Source organism: Platalea leucorodia, assembly GCF_965183815.1.
Source record: "Platalea leucorodia genome assembly, chromosome: Z".
Taxonomy (NCBI): Eukaryota; Metazoa; Chordata; class Aves; order Pelecaniformes; family Threskiornithidae; genus Platalea; species Platalea leucorodia.
The window spans coordinates 23,796,038-23,811,333 of record NC_138858.1 but is presented as its reverse complement, the minus strand read 5'-3'; the positions used below and the strand labels follow the sequence as shown (position 1 = coordinate 23,811,333).

Sequence of the window (15,296 nt, the reverse complement as noted above, 5' to 3'; positions counted from 1 at the left end):
TTTTAATGAAAGATCCCTTCAGGCTCGCTAGGCCACCTGTCTTTCTGTATGTATGTGACCCCTTCCCTGCCACGTGCCCGGACCTCCCGTGTACAATCACTAGACTGAATCTGTGTTTCACCAAAGTGGTGGACTTATTGTACATGAGTGACAGATCTGGCCCTTCTTGGAAACACTTAACATAAATGAAACTTTATATGAATGGAAGCATAGAAGCCAATCCCTGGCTCACTCTTTCCCCTGATCCCTGATAGGAGAGGCATTTAAAAGACAGAGTTACTTGAAGTGGGTTGCTGCACTCAAATCCAAAGCTGTTGTCTTAGGTGTATCCTGGGCACCCTATCATCTGACCAGAGGTGTTTATTCTGATGGGAGAAGGGCTTTTAAGAAAGCTGGAAATGCACGGAGGACACTCATCAGAGCAACCTATCTGGACTGGAACTCACTCTCAAGGGAACCAGTAGAAAAGGCTCACTTGCTCAAGGCAACAGGCCAGAGGAAGTACTCTCGTAGGACACATCTGGATTTGTAGCTCTGCGTTAAGCACTCTTTTTCTTCATAATTAGTGGATGATGGACCTGTTAGCCATCATCTTTTTTTGACATGTTACATGCATCCTTCTGTTGCAGTTATGTTCAGCTTGCAAAACTGTACAAGCTAAAAAGTGAACTTCTGAATATATCCTTAAATATTTTCTTTCTGAGGTATCCTTGTAAAATAAAATGCAGTTATACAAAAGGAAAGCTGCAGAAGGTATCCAGAATAAATTAATAAGGGAAATAAGACATCCCAGCTGTAGCATTAGAGAAATATGTAAAGAATGCTAGCAACTTTGCCTTGCTGGCTGCACAAACCTATAGCAGCAGTGACTTTAGCATAACTTTTAAAAGGCTTAATAAATCCCCTGAGTAAAAAAAATATTTACTACCCTTTACATTGGTCTGGCACCATCCATCTTCCTTAATGTGTTAACCTTACTAATTTCTCTAAGGATATGATATCATTATCAATATCTCTTAGTTGATTTAAAAGCTGCTCAATATGTTATCCACTGGGAAATTACAAAATATTTTTTTAATACATGTATAATAAAACAAAGTAAATTTAGTGTACCTATTTTCAAATACATTGCTAAGTCAAGCATATATTGCTATATATTGAATAGCAATATACAAATAGCTGCTGTAAGGCCATATGGATTTCTGTCATCTGAAGTTGTTAATACTAAACACATCTCATATACTGTTACGGCTCTCTATTTACAGTAGACTCCCTATTTACATATTTATGACGCTGTATTTACACTTTAGACACACATATCCTTTTCCTCAAAAAAACTACATACCTTTTTAATATTTTCACAGAATGGGTTAGGTTGGAAGGTATGTCTTGAGATCATCTAGTCCAACCCACCCTTCTCATGCAGGGTCAGCTACAGCAGGTTGCCCAGGAGCATGTCTGGTTGGGTTTTGAGTATCTCCACAGATGAAGACTCCACAGACTCTCTGAGCAACTTGTTTGACCACCCTCACAAGAAAAAAGTGTTTTTTTGTGTTCAGATGGAATTCCATGCCTCTAGTCCTGTCAGTGGGCACCACTAGGAAGAGTCCAGCTCTCTCTTCTTCATTCCCTCCCAGCAGGTATTTTTACACATTCTATATTAAGTACTCAATGGCTACAAATGATCCTGGTAATATTTCACTTAAATAACAGTATTTTAAATGTGTGGAAAAGTTTTGCAAATACATTTTACCAAGTATCTATAGGCTCTCTTTGTGTTCTCCCAGTAGTATTTTACTGCAGCAAATCTGTTAACTAGCTTTTTTTTTAAATTTAAATAGCCCTAAACCAACTGAAAGTAATTCTCTATTGGTGAAACACACTTCATCTGTACATCAAATTCAAAGGAGCATCAAGCATTAAGCAAATGAAATGAGAACAGCTTGAAACCTCTATACACCAGCCAGGCAGGGTGCTTAGAGTGCTCAGGCTGCAGCTTTCCATCCATTTTGTCTGCTGCAGTGCTGACATAGTCAGTCTCTATCCCTGGCCACCAGCAGCTCCCCAGTGAACCATCCTGGGGCAATTAGTTTGTCTGAAAAAGGCCTCCTTCCCATCCAAGTGAGTTCTTATTTAGCCCAGTCAGTTCCTTGAACTGGTCTGCCATCAAATTATGCAAAGTTGTGCCTGTGCAGAGGAAGAGTCTGTGCACAACCAGAAATAGAAGCTGGGCAGCTCTTCTGATCAATGTGAAATCATACTTTAATCTGCATCCCCAACCTGTCATCATCACAGCACTCTCCCAGTTTAAAGAGAATCGCTGCAAGATCTCTGCAGCATGCAAAAATAAACAAACACTCCTTCATGGCTGAGTCATTTCCATTACTTTGTGACCTGTCTATGCACAGTTTTAAGGGCTGTAAAGGGTCTAGCTCCAGATATCATAGTGCAATTTTATCTATGGTGCTTGAATTTACCTTTTTAAGCTCCAGGCGTAAAAGACTGACTCATGCTGTTCCAGGTATCTCATCTACAGCACTACTTGCCCTCTTCTATCCCTGTACCCATTCTGACATCAAACACCCCTTACCCACCATGTTTTCCTACTGCTAAAAGTCAGGAACACTAGAGATGAGGGTGTAAGAGGCTAGGAAGGGAGAATTTGAAAACAAGATTAGTTAGGAGGATTCTATAGTTCTGCCAGCCTTTATTTTCACTTGTAGCTAAATTAAAGCCGCAAAACCAAGAAAAGAGCATTTTTTTGTGTCATTAAGTTAGTAATTTTAAAAATGCTCTTCTCGTAGGGTATTTTGAGAAAATGTTTATCATATTTGGAGTTTGTGATTATTTAGCAAGAGGAAACCAAAGAAATGCAAAATACCAGAACCTCACTTCAAAAATCAAAAAGTTTTAAAATATGCATCCAGAATAATTTCTTGCCACTGAAGAAAGCCTGCATGGAATAGTCCTAGGAAGAATTAAATGCAGAGAAAACCTCACGGTGGCTCAACATCACCAAATTTGTTCTGCATGCGTTTTGGATTCGGCCCATTGCATATTATTATTTCTGCCTTTCTTCCTTTTATGACTATATTTGGTTATCAGGGTTTTACTATACTTTTAACTACATATTTATTCAGGCCAGAAATACAGGAAGGAAAGCTACAAATATTTTTCTGTATTGTAAAAACTTCCATTTTTATACCTGCTTGGAAAAAGACTCTGGCAATTGTAGTGCGACACAGTGGACATGGAGTGCTGGCTGGATTGTCTTTGGCAAGCATCCTTAAGCAAGGTTCACAAAAGATGTGGCGGCATGGATAGCACATGTAAGGATTGAAATAAACATCCAGGCACACTGCACAGAGATAGCTTTCTTTATCTCCTCTGAGTTCATGCTCATCGTCTGCATGCAGGTTATCATTTACAGTCTGTAAGAAGAAAAAGAAAAAGAAAACATCTTTTCACAGCTCAGCTCATAACTATTTTGGATAAACCAATCAGCAGGAAGATGACTTTAAATAACACTTAGGAAGTTGGTACACACTGGTGGTATTCTTAATTTTTAATACAGGTTACTTTTAACGAGGTGATGAAAGATACTGATAAGACAGGAATGTCACAACAAGCACTCTGTGGGAAAGGAGAAGGAAAATCATATGAGACAGTAAAAGAAGGAAATAACAAAACCAAAAAGGCTGAGTAAAACTGTACTATGATCAGATTTCTTCCTTTAAAACAAATTTTAACAATTCATTTATAACTTTATTACCAAAATACCTGGTTACTGTGCCAAGAAAGGCAAAACAAAACAAAAAGCTCTAAAAATAACCTGTGGATTGTCCTGCCTTGAAAGGTAATTTGGGAAGGGCATGTTTCAGCAAGAATAATGACTCACAGTTTGAAATAAGCCACAACTTTGCAACTACAATGCAGAATCTAAACCTTAGAGTAGGAAGTCTAGGAACCCCTAACATCTTTCATAACTGCTTGTTTTTGCCAGCACATATGCTCCGAATTTCCTGCATTGATATATTTGTAGGGGGACATAGTTGAACTTCCCAAATGGTGTCCATGTCATATGAGTGTAACAACTTGTGTATACTGCCAGGTTCCTGCTTTGCTCTTGTAACATGACTACACCTTTCCATGTAATCTGAAGATCTTATACTAATGACATCCAGGGTTTTTGGCTTAAAGAAAAAAATCTTCTTATTTCATCTCTATGGGAGCCACACCAGAGACACTGACTTTGCTCTAGCTCCTCTACCCATTCTCTCTGTTTCACAGCTAACAGACCTCAACATAGCCCAATACCCAAGGGACCCACCAGGAAAGAACCAAGGCAGAGGTGGGTGTCAGACACTGCTGAGTGTCAAAATTCTTTTCTCATGCCCCTTGTTCTAAACTCCCAATACTTGCCTATTGATCTCAGTTTAAGTGTCTCAATTCTAAGCTGCCTCGTAGTATCAGTGACTTCTTGCAAGCTCCAGTACCCATACTTAATACCCTCATGCCCCTTGCTCAACTACTGCTCTGTACCTACCTCTTTGCTAGTCCTCCAATGCTACTCCTGCAAGGCCTTCCAGACATCCATTCTTAAGTACACCTGTCGATGCACTTCTACCCAGTAAGTACTACTCTGTGCTAGAGCACCTGCTTGATTTGCGTCTAATCTGCATACCCACTAGCCTTATATTACACAGGCCACTTTTGACACTCATAGGCCATGGCACACAACCACTGCCTGATACTGGTATACCATATATTAATGACAATTGCTATTTTGTGCCTACTGTAGAGATGGGAGTCTCTAGGTCTGTTTCAGAGATGATTACGTGTACGTGGATTTCTGTTGTCTCTCATTATAGTCAGTCCTCCTCTACCTGGGATACAGAACACTGCAAATAATGAATAAGCCCTAACAGTATGGGTACTGTGGAATGCATTTAAAAAAACAGAGCAGAAGTATTTACCCAGAATTTATCAGTTCTGGATAAGCACTCGTCCTGCTAGTCCAGCTCAGCCTTCGCATCGCACTTTCCAGAATACCAGGTGCCAAGAGGGTTTTATAAATTATGGCCTCTCCACAAATGTGTGGAGACAGTTTGGGTTTAGCACTGTGTCCAAATGTAAGCTCTTGTGCAACCCTAAGCGTCAATAACTGCGTGGCTCTTGTAGTACTTACCTCAGCACTTATTACTCCAGCTTGATTTTCTCCATGCCAGACTTGAGATGGGCCCAGAAAACTTCAGTGTGTACTGTAATTTGCTGCAGAGGCAACTAGGCTGTACTGTCAAGCAGCCAGTGTACGTCTGGCTGGGATTAGCTTCTAGCTTCTCTAGCATCTACAGAAGCTGGTCCCAGACAGTAACAACTGGGACTATTACTTCTAGCTCCATGCTGTAGGAAAGAGTGTTAGAGCAGCACTATATTACAACTAATCAATAACACTGTTTAACCCAGACTGTCTCTACACTTACAGCACAGAGAACCCACACCAGAACAGAATGGCAAAAGGTAATTGAGAGTTGATTACAGCTAGGTAATTTCAGAATGAAGGAAGCCTCATAGTACCATTTCTTTGACAAAAAGTGGAAAATAATTTGGCAGAGAAAGCAAGGAAAGTAGTCTGAGCTTAATACGTAACAGAGATGACTTCTGCAGAAATCAGGAAACACTAATACATTGTGACAACAAGAACCCCCTCCAACCCAGCCATGTGGACTTGGCAGTGCTAGGTTAACGGTTGGACTCAATGATCTTAAAGGTCTTTTCCAACCTAAATGATTCTACGATTGTATGATTCTATGTAAGGACAAAATTATAATTAAAAGCTAGGACAAAACCAAAAGAAGGGCTGGGGGGGACACAAGCTTTTTCTGCCTTTTGGTTTTGATGAGCACTGATCAGAATGGAAATATAAAATGTGTACAGAGGAGCTGCTTGTCTCATTGGCTACAAGTTAAACGTCTTGCATGAGCCAGTTAAGTAAATGAGGGAGCTAGAGGCAAAATGGCTGAGGACTCAAGGGTAATGGCTGGTTGTGAGATACATTTGTAATCTCAGTAAGATGCACAGACAGGAGAATCTGAGAGCCAATTGCAATTAGAAAGAGATCAAAATTATTCTAATGTGCAAACTAGACTCTAGTTAAGAGTAATTTGCTTAGTGGATCAGAGGAAGAGCTGTCTTTTCTACAGCTTTGCACCTCTTCTCAAAAGACCTATGGCATGCACATGGCATCATTTAGTACTGCAAAACTAAAATCAGAACAACTTCCTTATGCAAGAAGCTAATGCACAGTAATTTAAACAGGCGTTATTTTTCATCTGCAATTAAGCAATGCCTACATGTTCCAACTAGAGCCAGAGCTTTGGTGTTTGAGAGCTTTCCAAGCATAAACCAGAATGTTATTCTTGCAGAATTATAGTACAGACAAAATTGAGAAAGGCCATGTAGACATCAAAGACAGTGATGAGAGTAAAAGATTGCCAAATACTAACAGGAAAACCTTGAAAGCAAAACTATTACTCCTAAGAAATGAAAGAAAAGTAAGAGCCTTCAAAAGTTTCCATCTTCCCAAGTCACTTGGGAACTGCTAATACTGGCTGTATCACCTGACGGTAACCCCTGATATTTCACTGTTTGGACAGGATCAACTTCTGCTTGAAAAAACTATAAAAAAGCCTATAAAGAATATTAACTAACAAAGAGTCTAACATAGTTTGGTTGGACTACGTGAAAGTATTTGTTTCAGTCCCACAATCAGAGAGAACACATGCACCAATGAATAACATCATATTTAATGTAAGGTTTACCTGTAATCATGTGAAAGACCTAGAACTAGTGGACACTAACAGGAAAAGATTCTATATATATGCTAACAGTAAAAGGAGGTTCAGAGAAAAATCTGGGAGTATGATCAGACCAATGACAAAACTAAATAACATTTGCGCCAAGATGCCAAACTATGAAAAAAACCTTGCAAACCATTTTAAACCAACCAATTTAGAATGCTTTGTAAGCTCAAAAATGTCCACAGTTAAAGGGAATGATGACCAAGAAAAAGATCAGTTCAATACTTCACATGATTATCTTGCAAAGATAACTGTCTGAGATAAAATTTGGAAAAAATACATAAAACTGTATTTCATAAAAATATTAACCCAGCAAAGATTAATGATCAAAGGTGTAATTTTTTAAAAGGCTTTGAAGTTAAGTAAACATTAGAGAAAGTTTTCCATATATTTCACTTTTTAAACAGAAGAATGAAAGCCTAAAGATGCCTGTGTATGCTTTGTCAATGCAAATGCAACTCCAAGTTAATGAGTAGTTGACTTAATATTAGTGCATAATAATTCTGCCAACAAATTGCCCTGAAATGACAGCAGCAGCAGAATTTAAATGCCTCACAGGGCTACACTCTTCTACTAACCAAGAGTTAAAATAGAAGAATGTCATGAACTCTCTTTCCCCATCTAAATGAAATTAGTGTGAAAGCAGAGTCAGGCATAAGCCATTCAGCATGGACATGCCATTTTCAGGGGAGTGCTTTGCAGTGGTGTGGTACTAAGAATGAGAAATAATCTGTATAGTCTGGGATGGGATGTGCTAAGCAGCACAGTGCTGTGCAGTATGGAGGACTAGAGAAACACCTAGCAGTGTGAGATGCTGGCCTGAGTAGTAATGTGCACTGTGAAATGGCTGGGCATTAAATAGCACAAGACAGTGCAGAAAATTGTGTAGGTTGATGGAGAGCCTGTGGAATGGAGACTTGGGAAACAAGGCAGATGTATTATTAGTGTGTGGCCCACAAAATACATCCAAAAGTTCTCTAGAATGAGAAAAGTTATTCATCCTTGCCATAAAACTGTGGAGATCCCATTCCAGACTGCACTTGTAACAGTGGCTACATGCTACACTGGACAATGATAATCTTTTTCAGTAATTCCTCACTAAAAGATACTGACCTATGTGGTGATCAGAATACATATTCCATTAGATGTTACATAGACTGGTTAAGAGGGGAAAAAAAATATTTCTGTCCTTGTATGCTTAATGTAAAGGTGGATAAAACTGTAGTTTCTTTGCGGAGGCAACTCCTTCACTGTTCTCTGACAATAACAGTACCTCGAACAATACCTCAAAAGGGGAACAGTGGTGTGGGAGGCTCAAGAAGCCACATTTTCACCCTTACAAACCAGGAGGAAGACCTCACCTGCTGCACATTCACATACCTCATAGTTTGAAGGAGTGCAGTGTGTATGTTCTCCTTTGTTCTCTTGGAAGCTGCCTCTCTGTAACCTGTTCCACGCTATTCATAAGCCGTACATAAATAAATCTACAATGATTTGCAGCTCTAAAATAGACTTTAAGCCTTCAGTTATACTATATAATCAGAATCATACACCTCAGGTCTGAAAAAGTTTGAAAGAATGAATATAGATCCTGTTTTGTACAGAAATGGATCAAAAATAAATATTTGTTGGTTGCTGCTGGAGAAAAATAATCAGTGGCTTTAGCCTGATTTCCAACAGAAATGCAGCTTATGGCAGTGCCATGTCTATCCGTCAGGTTGTCCCACAACAGCTTTTGAACCAATTGTAACCAAATCTGACACAAGGGTTGTGACCTCAGGTATACTGGCTTCCTGAAAATTTTATAAAAATTGACAGCTATATTGAGTAGAGAGACTGAAATGAGTGCCATCACTATGCGAAAGTCTGCAGGTGCTTTGTTGCTTTGAACAGAATTTATGTAGCCTAATTTCTGCAGACTAAATTGGTCACATTTCATGGAGTTCCAAAAGCAAACTCAGAAAACAAATTCAAGTCCAATTTTAAAATGTAAGAAAAGCCCTACCAAAAATCTTTACTAGCTAAACAAGCAGAAGTTCTTCCAAATCAGGCCATAAGGTCCACCGGTGTTTATATGCCTTTGAGCACTCTGTTTTGGTTGACGGGTATGATGAATGCAAAAGGACATCTTTTCAGGTGTCTGGCAAACCTAAGCTTGAAAGATATAAATCATAATAGCGCAGAGGTGCCAATGCCCATGGCTTAAATATCTGTACAAATCAATAATTCAGTCTGAATGCCCTGCACTCTAAATTTCTCCCCATACAACATTTCAGAAAAATCCAAAGGCAAGCCAAAAACTTCAAAGCAGAGCAAAGCAGCGTAAGCAGCTCTCTGGAGCTACATACTGCCATGTCCTGCGTTCAGACCCTCTCTGCTGCATTTAGGTTGGATATATTGCTCAAGGGGAAACAACTGAAGGACATTTTCTTCATTCTTCTTCCAGAGAACTTTTGTTTAAAGCTAACAGTGTGTTTTATTTTTTTATTATTCTGTATCATTTAGAAGTAGCTTTAGGCAGTGGAGTTGTTCATCTTGTGTGATTAAGTGCTTTGCAGACTAAGGCCTCTAAGGCAACTACTGACAGGACACCTATACTTTTTGTATATGGGGCTCTAAAGAGACAACAATAAATGAATAGAATAAACAATTAAAGTGAAAATCAGAATATTCTCAACAGATATTTGCACTCTATCCTCTAGTTAGCCTCTTCCATGTTCCAGAGAAAATAAATTACCTATCCTCCTGCTTCCCAGAGAAGATATGCTCCTTAACACTAATTCCCTTTCCCTCTCTATTTGAGTTATCAAAAATTGTTCTGAGGTCACGTTTATTGGTGCAGGCTACTGCTTTTCAGACCTAAAAAAACTTTTTGACCCTCCAAACTTTGTTTTTCCATACTCTAGTAGTTTGCCTAATCAAATATGGTTTATTTGTTTTCTTTGATCAAATATATGTACATGTACTAACTTCTCCCTATCAATCTCAAATTGTTTCTATCTTTATGTAATGATGGCTACAATAGTATTACTACAATCTTTTCCTAATCCTGAATGATCTCATAGTGAACAACACAGGCAAGTTAAATTTCTTATCTAGCTAAAGTTTACTGAATTATTATGCATAGGCCATAGCTGAGAAAATTAAGTATCAAGTTTTCAGCGTTTACTGAATACAAACATTACACATACTACAAACAGAGCCAGGTCAATAACTCTATGAGTTTATCATACTCCTGGCTAAGATAATTATCCAGTCTATTATTTTAGAATCTGAGCACTTCACGAGTGCAACTCATCACAACTTGTCTGGTTATCTGAAGTTATTTTCTCTAATATGCATTAAAATTTCTTGTACTTGCCTACTGTGACTTTGTGCTATCGCCAGCCTACTCAGCTATGATAAACTCGTGAAGCTCTGCACAGTGCTGTTTGAACTTGACTAGGTGACTGCCTTTGCACAAATCACTGGTGAGTCATTAGAAGGTTCAAGTCTGTTAGCCACAAATTAAAATGTATGCAGAAAAATTGGATAGCGTACAGAAAAGATACTAGAGATGAAAACAGTGAGCCAATAGCCTGAAGATGAGATGCTTATAGAAAGCAAATGATGCTTGTTAGTTATGAACCCTAATGTGTGAGCTGGCACTAGTACCGTTTTCTTTTGTTCGGGTGCAGTAAGACACCATTTGGAGGAAGGTTTAAAGGTGCTCACAGGCTGTGTAGAGTCAACAAATCTTGGAGAATTCCTCTGAGTTCACTACTCTTCTCAAGAGTTAGAAGACATTGTGTTGTGCACCCTCAGAGATAAATATGTCTTCTCATATGCTGGCCTGGAAAAGTTAGCTTGAAGATATTGTTGAAGCATAAAGAAGGAGATAGGAAAGGAGACAATTTTTTTGGTCCTAGATGGAAACACTTGGGATAACACAACTGATATGCATGGACACAGGGCCTTGCTTCAGTGCTTACAAACACTGTCTGGAGCAGATGTACTGGAAACTATTCTTTATGACTAGTAAGCAAGAAGTCAAGTGTCCAGAGCCAAGGAATTAGGCATTTCATTTAACCCATGTGATGTTGTCCCTTTGATGACGCCATTCACATTATCATCAGAGCTTAATGGAAGAGCTCACCAATGGAAGATATAGGGAAATGAAAAATCTGCCAATTCTATGGAGCCTTGTAAGGCCAAAAGATTCTTCAAGTACTGAATGCCAGGACAGACACCTTCATAACCACAGGGTAAATGTGGACATAGAAAACCATTGGAAGAATATAGCTTGTGCTTGCCCAAAAGGAATTTCTTCTCTTGCTGCCTACATAGACTGCTTTTAAAGGCTCTCCTGAAGTTCTGTACAGGTTGTTACTGAGATCTCTTCTAGAATAACATACCCAAGTTGGAACATCTACAATTTAAAATTTACATTGAAAACCAGAGAGGGCACAACAAAAACATATAACAGCCTAAAATACATCCTACAACAGAAGGCAAAGGAATTCAATCAACTTGATTTTTTACAGTCTACCATAAAAAGGAATAATAAGATGCCACATCTTACAGATGCAATTAACAGTTCAAACCGAAAATAATTTGAAGTGAGAACAATGACAATTCAAATGGATTATCATTGTGACAAACTCTCCACCACTTACAGGCTACGTATGTGGACTATTTTTTCAAAATAGCTCATCTCATGGCCTGTAAGTTAATGGAGCAGGTACAAGACACTGAGTGCAAAGCCTACGGGAGGCTATTTATCAGTGTATAGCTATTGCAGCCCAGCTGCAGACAGAAGTTAACTAAGAGACAGTACTAGCACTGAAATGGCTGGATTAATTCACCACTCTACGGAACATAAAGCCCATCCTTGTACATGGGCATTTCACTGGAGTCTAAGTAGGTTCAGCCTGCATTTTTCTTCTCTGGAGAAGCAGTTATATTCAAAAAATATCAAGGCAATCTGACAATATCTGACTTTCATAGACCTAAAACTATTACAAAGAAACAATAAAAAACATGCCTTACTCAGAATGAATTTAAAGTTTTACAGGGTATATTTATTTAATCTGATTGTTCAAGGAACCATGTCCTTTTTACACACTTCATTAATTAACAAATTAATTAAAGAACATTATTTACAGCATTTTTTAAACTTCTGGTTAGAGATTCATTGAGAGTTACAAAACTGTAATAACATCAGTAGCCTGCTAATGACAAACATTATTTCATACTAGTTGAATGCATTGTTAATATGATCTCTTTTAAGTAAAAGGACAATTTGAGGACATAACTAGAGTACCTTAAAAAAAACAAATTTATAAAATGCCTGGATACGTGGCAAGTTAACCAATTTGTCTCACTGAAATATTTTTACTTCAGCAGATCTTTAATCTTATTTATGTCAGGAGAGAAAGGCTTACTTTGTGGAAGAAGTGGAAAACAAAACTCAGAAAAACAGATAAAGGAGAAGAAAACGATCTAACATCTTTTTATTCCTGTACACACTTCACAGAACTAGAATAATGACTATTTTATTATATTACCGTACTCATTGTATTATTGTATTCATACTGTTTTAATCAGGTTGAAACAGGCCACACAGAACTGAATATCCCTTGTGCTACATGTTGTACATGGGTATTATGCACGTCCCCTTTCTTTCCAAGCAGCTGACAAAATATATTTCAGTTTCTTGTTATGATGAATTTGAAATTATTTAAGCATTTTTTGTTATGCAATTTGGTTAATCTCTGCAGTTCCTTCTATGGAGTAATTGAGCCTTTATGCTTTTGGAATACACATCTAAACTGGCAGCTCTAGTTATTACCTTCTTGGAGATTTCTCTTAGAAGAATCATATTTATTGTTTAAGAAACATGTGTAAACACAGCTTTTATGATGATCTCTTGAAGATAATCCTTCGGCTGGGGCTGCACGGCTAGAAGGCGCGTCCCCTGGGTGGTGGATAGCAGATCCCTCTCTGGAGGGAGCACCGGATAAAATTGAAGAAGGTGCCGCGAACCAACGCAGCCTAAGGGAAGGCCACCCTGACAGAAAAACCACTGGCCCTCCAAGGCATGGGGGTTGGGCAGGAGGCCAACTACCTCCTCCCGGAAAAAAAAAATAAAAAGTTGCAGAAACGACGAGCATCAACTTTCAAAAAAATGAAATGGCGGAGATGGAGAAAATCAGTAATGAAGTGAGGAGGAGGAGATGGAACTGGATTGGTCATGCCTTGAGGAAAAAAACAACAGAAGACTGCGCTGTGGCCCTTGGGACTCCAGAGCACGCAGCCGCAGACCGATGGAAGAACGATGTTCGCGTCTTGTGTGCCTCCTGGCACTGAGAGAATTCAGATCAGATCTTGAAGATAATGGCAACTACTTCATTGACTTATCAGAAAGTATTATTCCCATTAAAATAATTTAAGTATGAAGATGAATTCAGAGATAGGCCACTGGAATAAATATTACTCAAAGTACTTGAATCACAATCATCTTAATGCTTTAATATTTATACCCATTGCTAAACTAGTATGTAAGAAATAAGTGCCATGTTACATGCCTATCTTAATTTTTATTTTGATTTTGCATTTAACAAAACACACATTATCTATTCACGCATTTAAGAGAACGATGTGAGCATTATAGCTAAGTTGGCAAACAAAGCTTCACACCAAAAATAAATATGCAGAGTAGAGCACCCAGGCACAGCTACTAGTGTCACTACACCTAACAATAAAGCAAATATTAATAATCATTCATCTTTATTGAAACCAGTATTTCAAACAAAGAGGAGGAAAATTCATTCACAGAGGCCTGCAGAAACATCTATGAATCTCCTAGAGCCTTTATGCAATGCCTAAATAACAGATAAAAGATTGTGTTGGCCCTTCTGGTATGAATTCCATGCAGAGAAAACATTTTCTTTTTTTACAACTTCTTCCTTTTACAGAAGTTGTAGGGAAAAAAAAGAGAGTATTGTTCCTCCTTTTGGTATTAGAGATCTCCTTTGCATTTTGGAAACTGAAATGATGTAGAACTGTCAGTAACACGTGTGCTAAACATACTGCTGAGGTTCACAGACATATTTGGACTGAAAGGTTAAATTATAGTCCTGAAGAAGTAAACAAGCTGCAAGCACAAAGACTGCCTTCTGTTAGTTAGATCAAAGCAGTTTCTATCTACATCTGAAGAGTCCTACTCTCTAGCACAAAGAGGGTACAGCTGCTCTCTGGTACAAACCAGTAATTGTTCTGGTACATAGTAAAAAGACAGAGTCCTGTCAATTCACATACATAAAGAGCTAGAGAATCAAGAAAATATTTCTACTGAAATATTAATGTTATATCTGTAAAAATAGCATATATTTAATTTTATTTATTAAATTATATTTAATTTATTTATATATATATATATTTATTTATATATTTATATATATATTTTTATATATATATAAAAATATATATTTATATATATTTATATATATATTTATATATATATTTATATATATATAAATAAATATATAAATTTACATATATGTTATACATAACATATATGTATATGTTATATATATAACATATGTTATATATATATAATATATGTTATATATATATGTTATATATATAATATAATATATATATAATAATATGTTATATATATATAAAATATATGTTATATATATATGTTATATATATAACATATACATATATGTTATGTATAACATATATGTAAATTTATATATTTATATAAATATATATAATTATATATTTTTATATATATTTTATATATATTATATATAATATATATTTTATATATTTTATATATATTTTTATATATTTTATTTTTTATTATATATTTTTATTATTATATATTTATAAATATATAATTTATATATATTTAATTTATTACATTATAATTTAATCTTAATTAAATTAAGATTTGCAGCACTGAAATAACAGACAATTGATTGCATTTATTTTTTCATTCGACTTCTAGGCTTTGCATGAGAGTATATACTATTACTCTGTTAGGGAAAATGCTCATAGCAAAATATCTGTAAAAGAATGTGCTGTATTTTGGCAGCTTTGCATAAATATAGTCATAGTATATCAAACTGCATCTGAAATTCTTCTTGTCACTCAGCATAAATCTAAAGCAAATTACAGTGATGCATGACACAATATGAGTTAACAGCACAAAAAAGGCCCTTTTGTGCAGAACACCCACTCTTATCATTAAAATAGGTCTCTTCCCCAGCACTATACAGCAGAAAGTGGAGTAGACAACACGGGAAGAGTGCTGGTCAGAGATGAAGATCCACTCCTCTTCTGAAGAGCATTTACAAACTGTTTATAACTCAATGTATCTCCACTTCTGGAATACAGCTTTATAAATATCATCATTTATAAACATCAATACAGATTTTAAGTTTC

The 15,296-nt window shown here is 37.0% G+C and overlaps 1 protein-coding gene across 1 annotated transcript in view; it reads right to left on the bottom strand.

The window, feature by feature from the left end:
- Positions 1-15,296, bottom strand: part of RNF180 (ring finger protein 180) — a gene marked incomplete at both ends in the record, with an annotated part of 77,191 nt that overhangs the window by 21,385 nt on the left and 40,510 nt on the right. Inside the window, one exon of the mRNA XM_082335659.1 lies at positions 3,206-3,431. Within this exon, the coding sequence (XP_082191785.1) occupies positions 3,206-3,431 (226 nt within the window). The remainder of the gene's footprint in view (positions 1-3,205; positions 3,432-15,296) is intronic.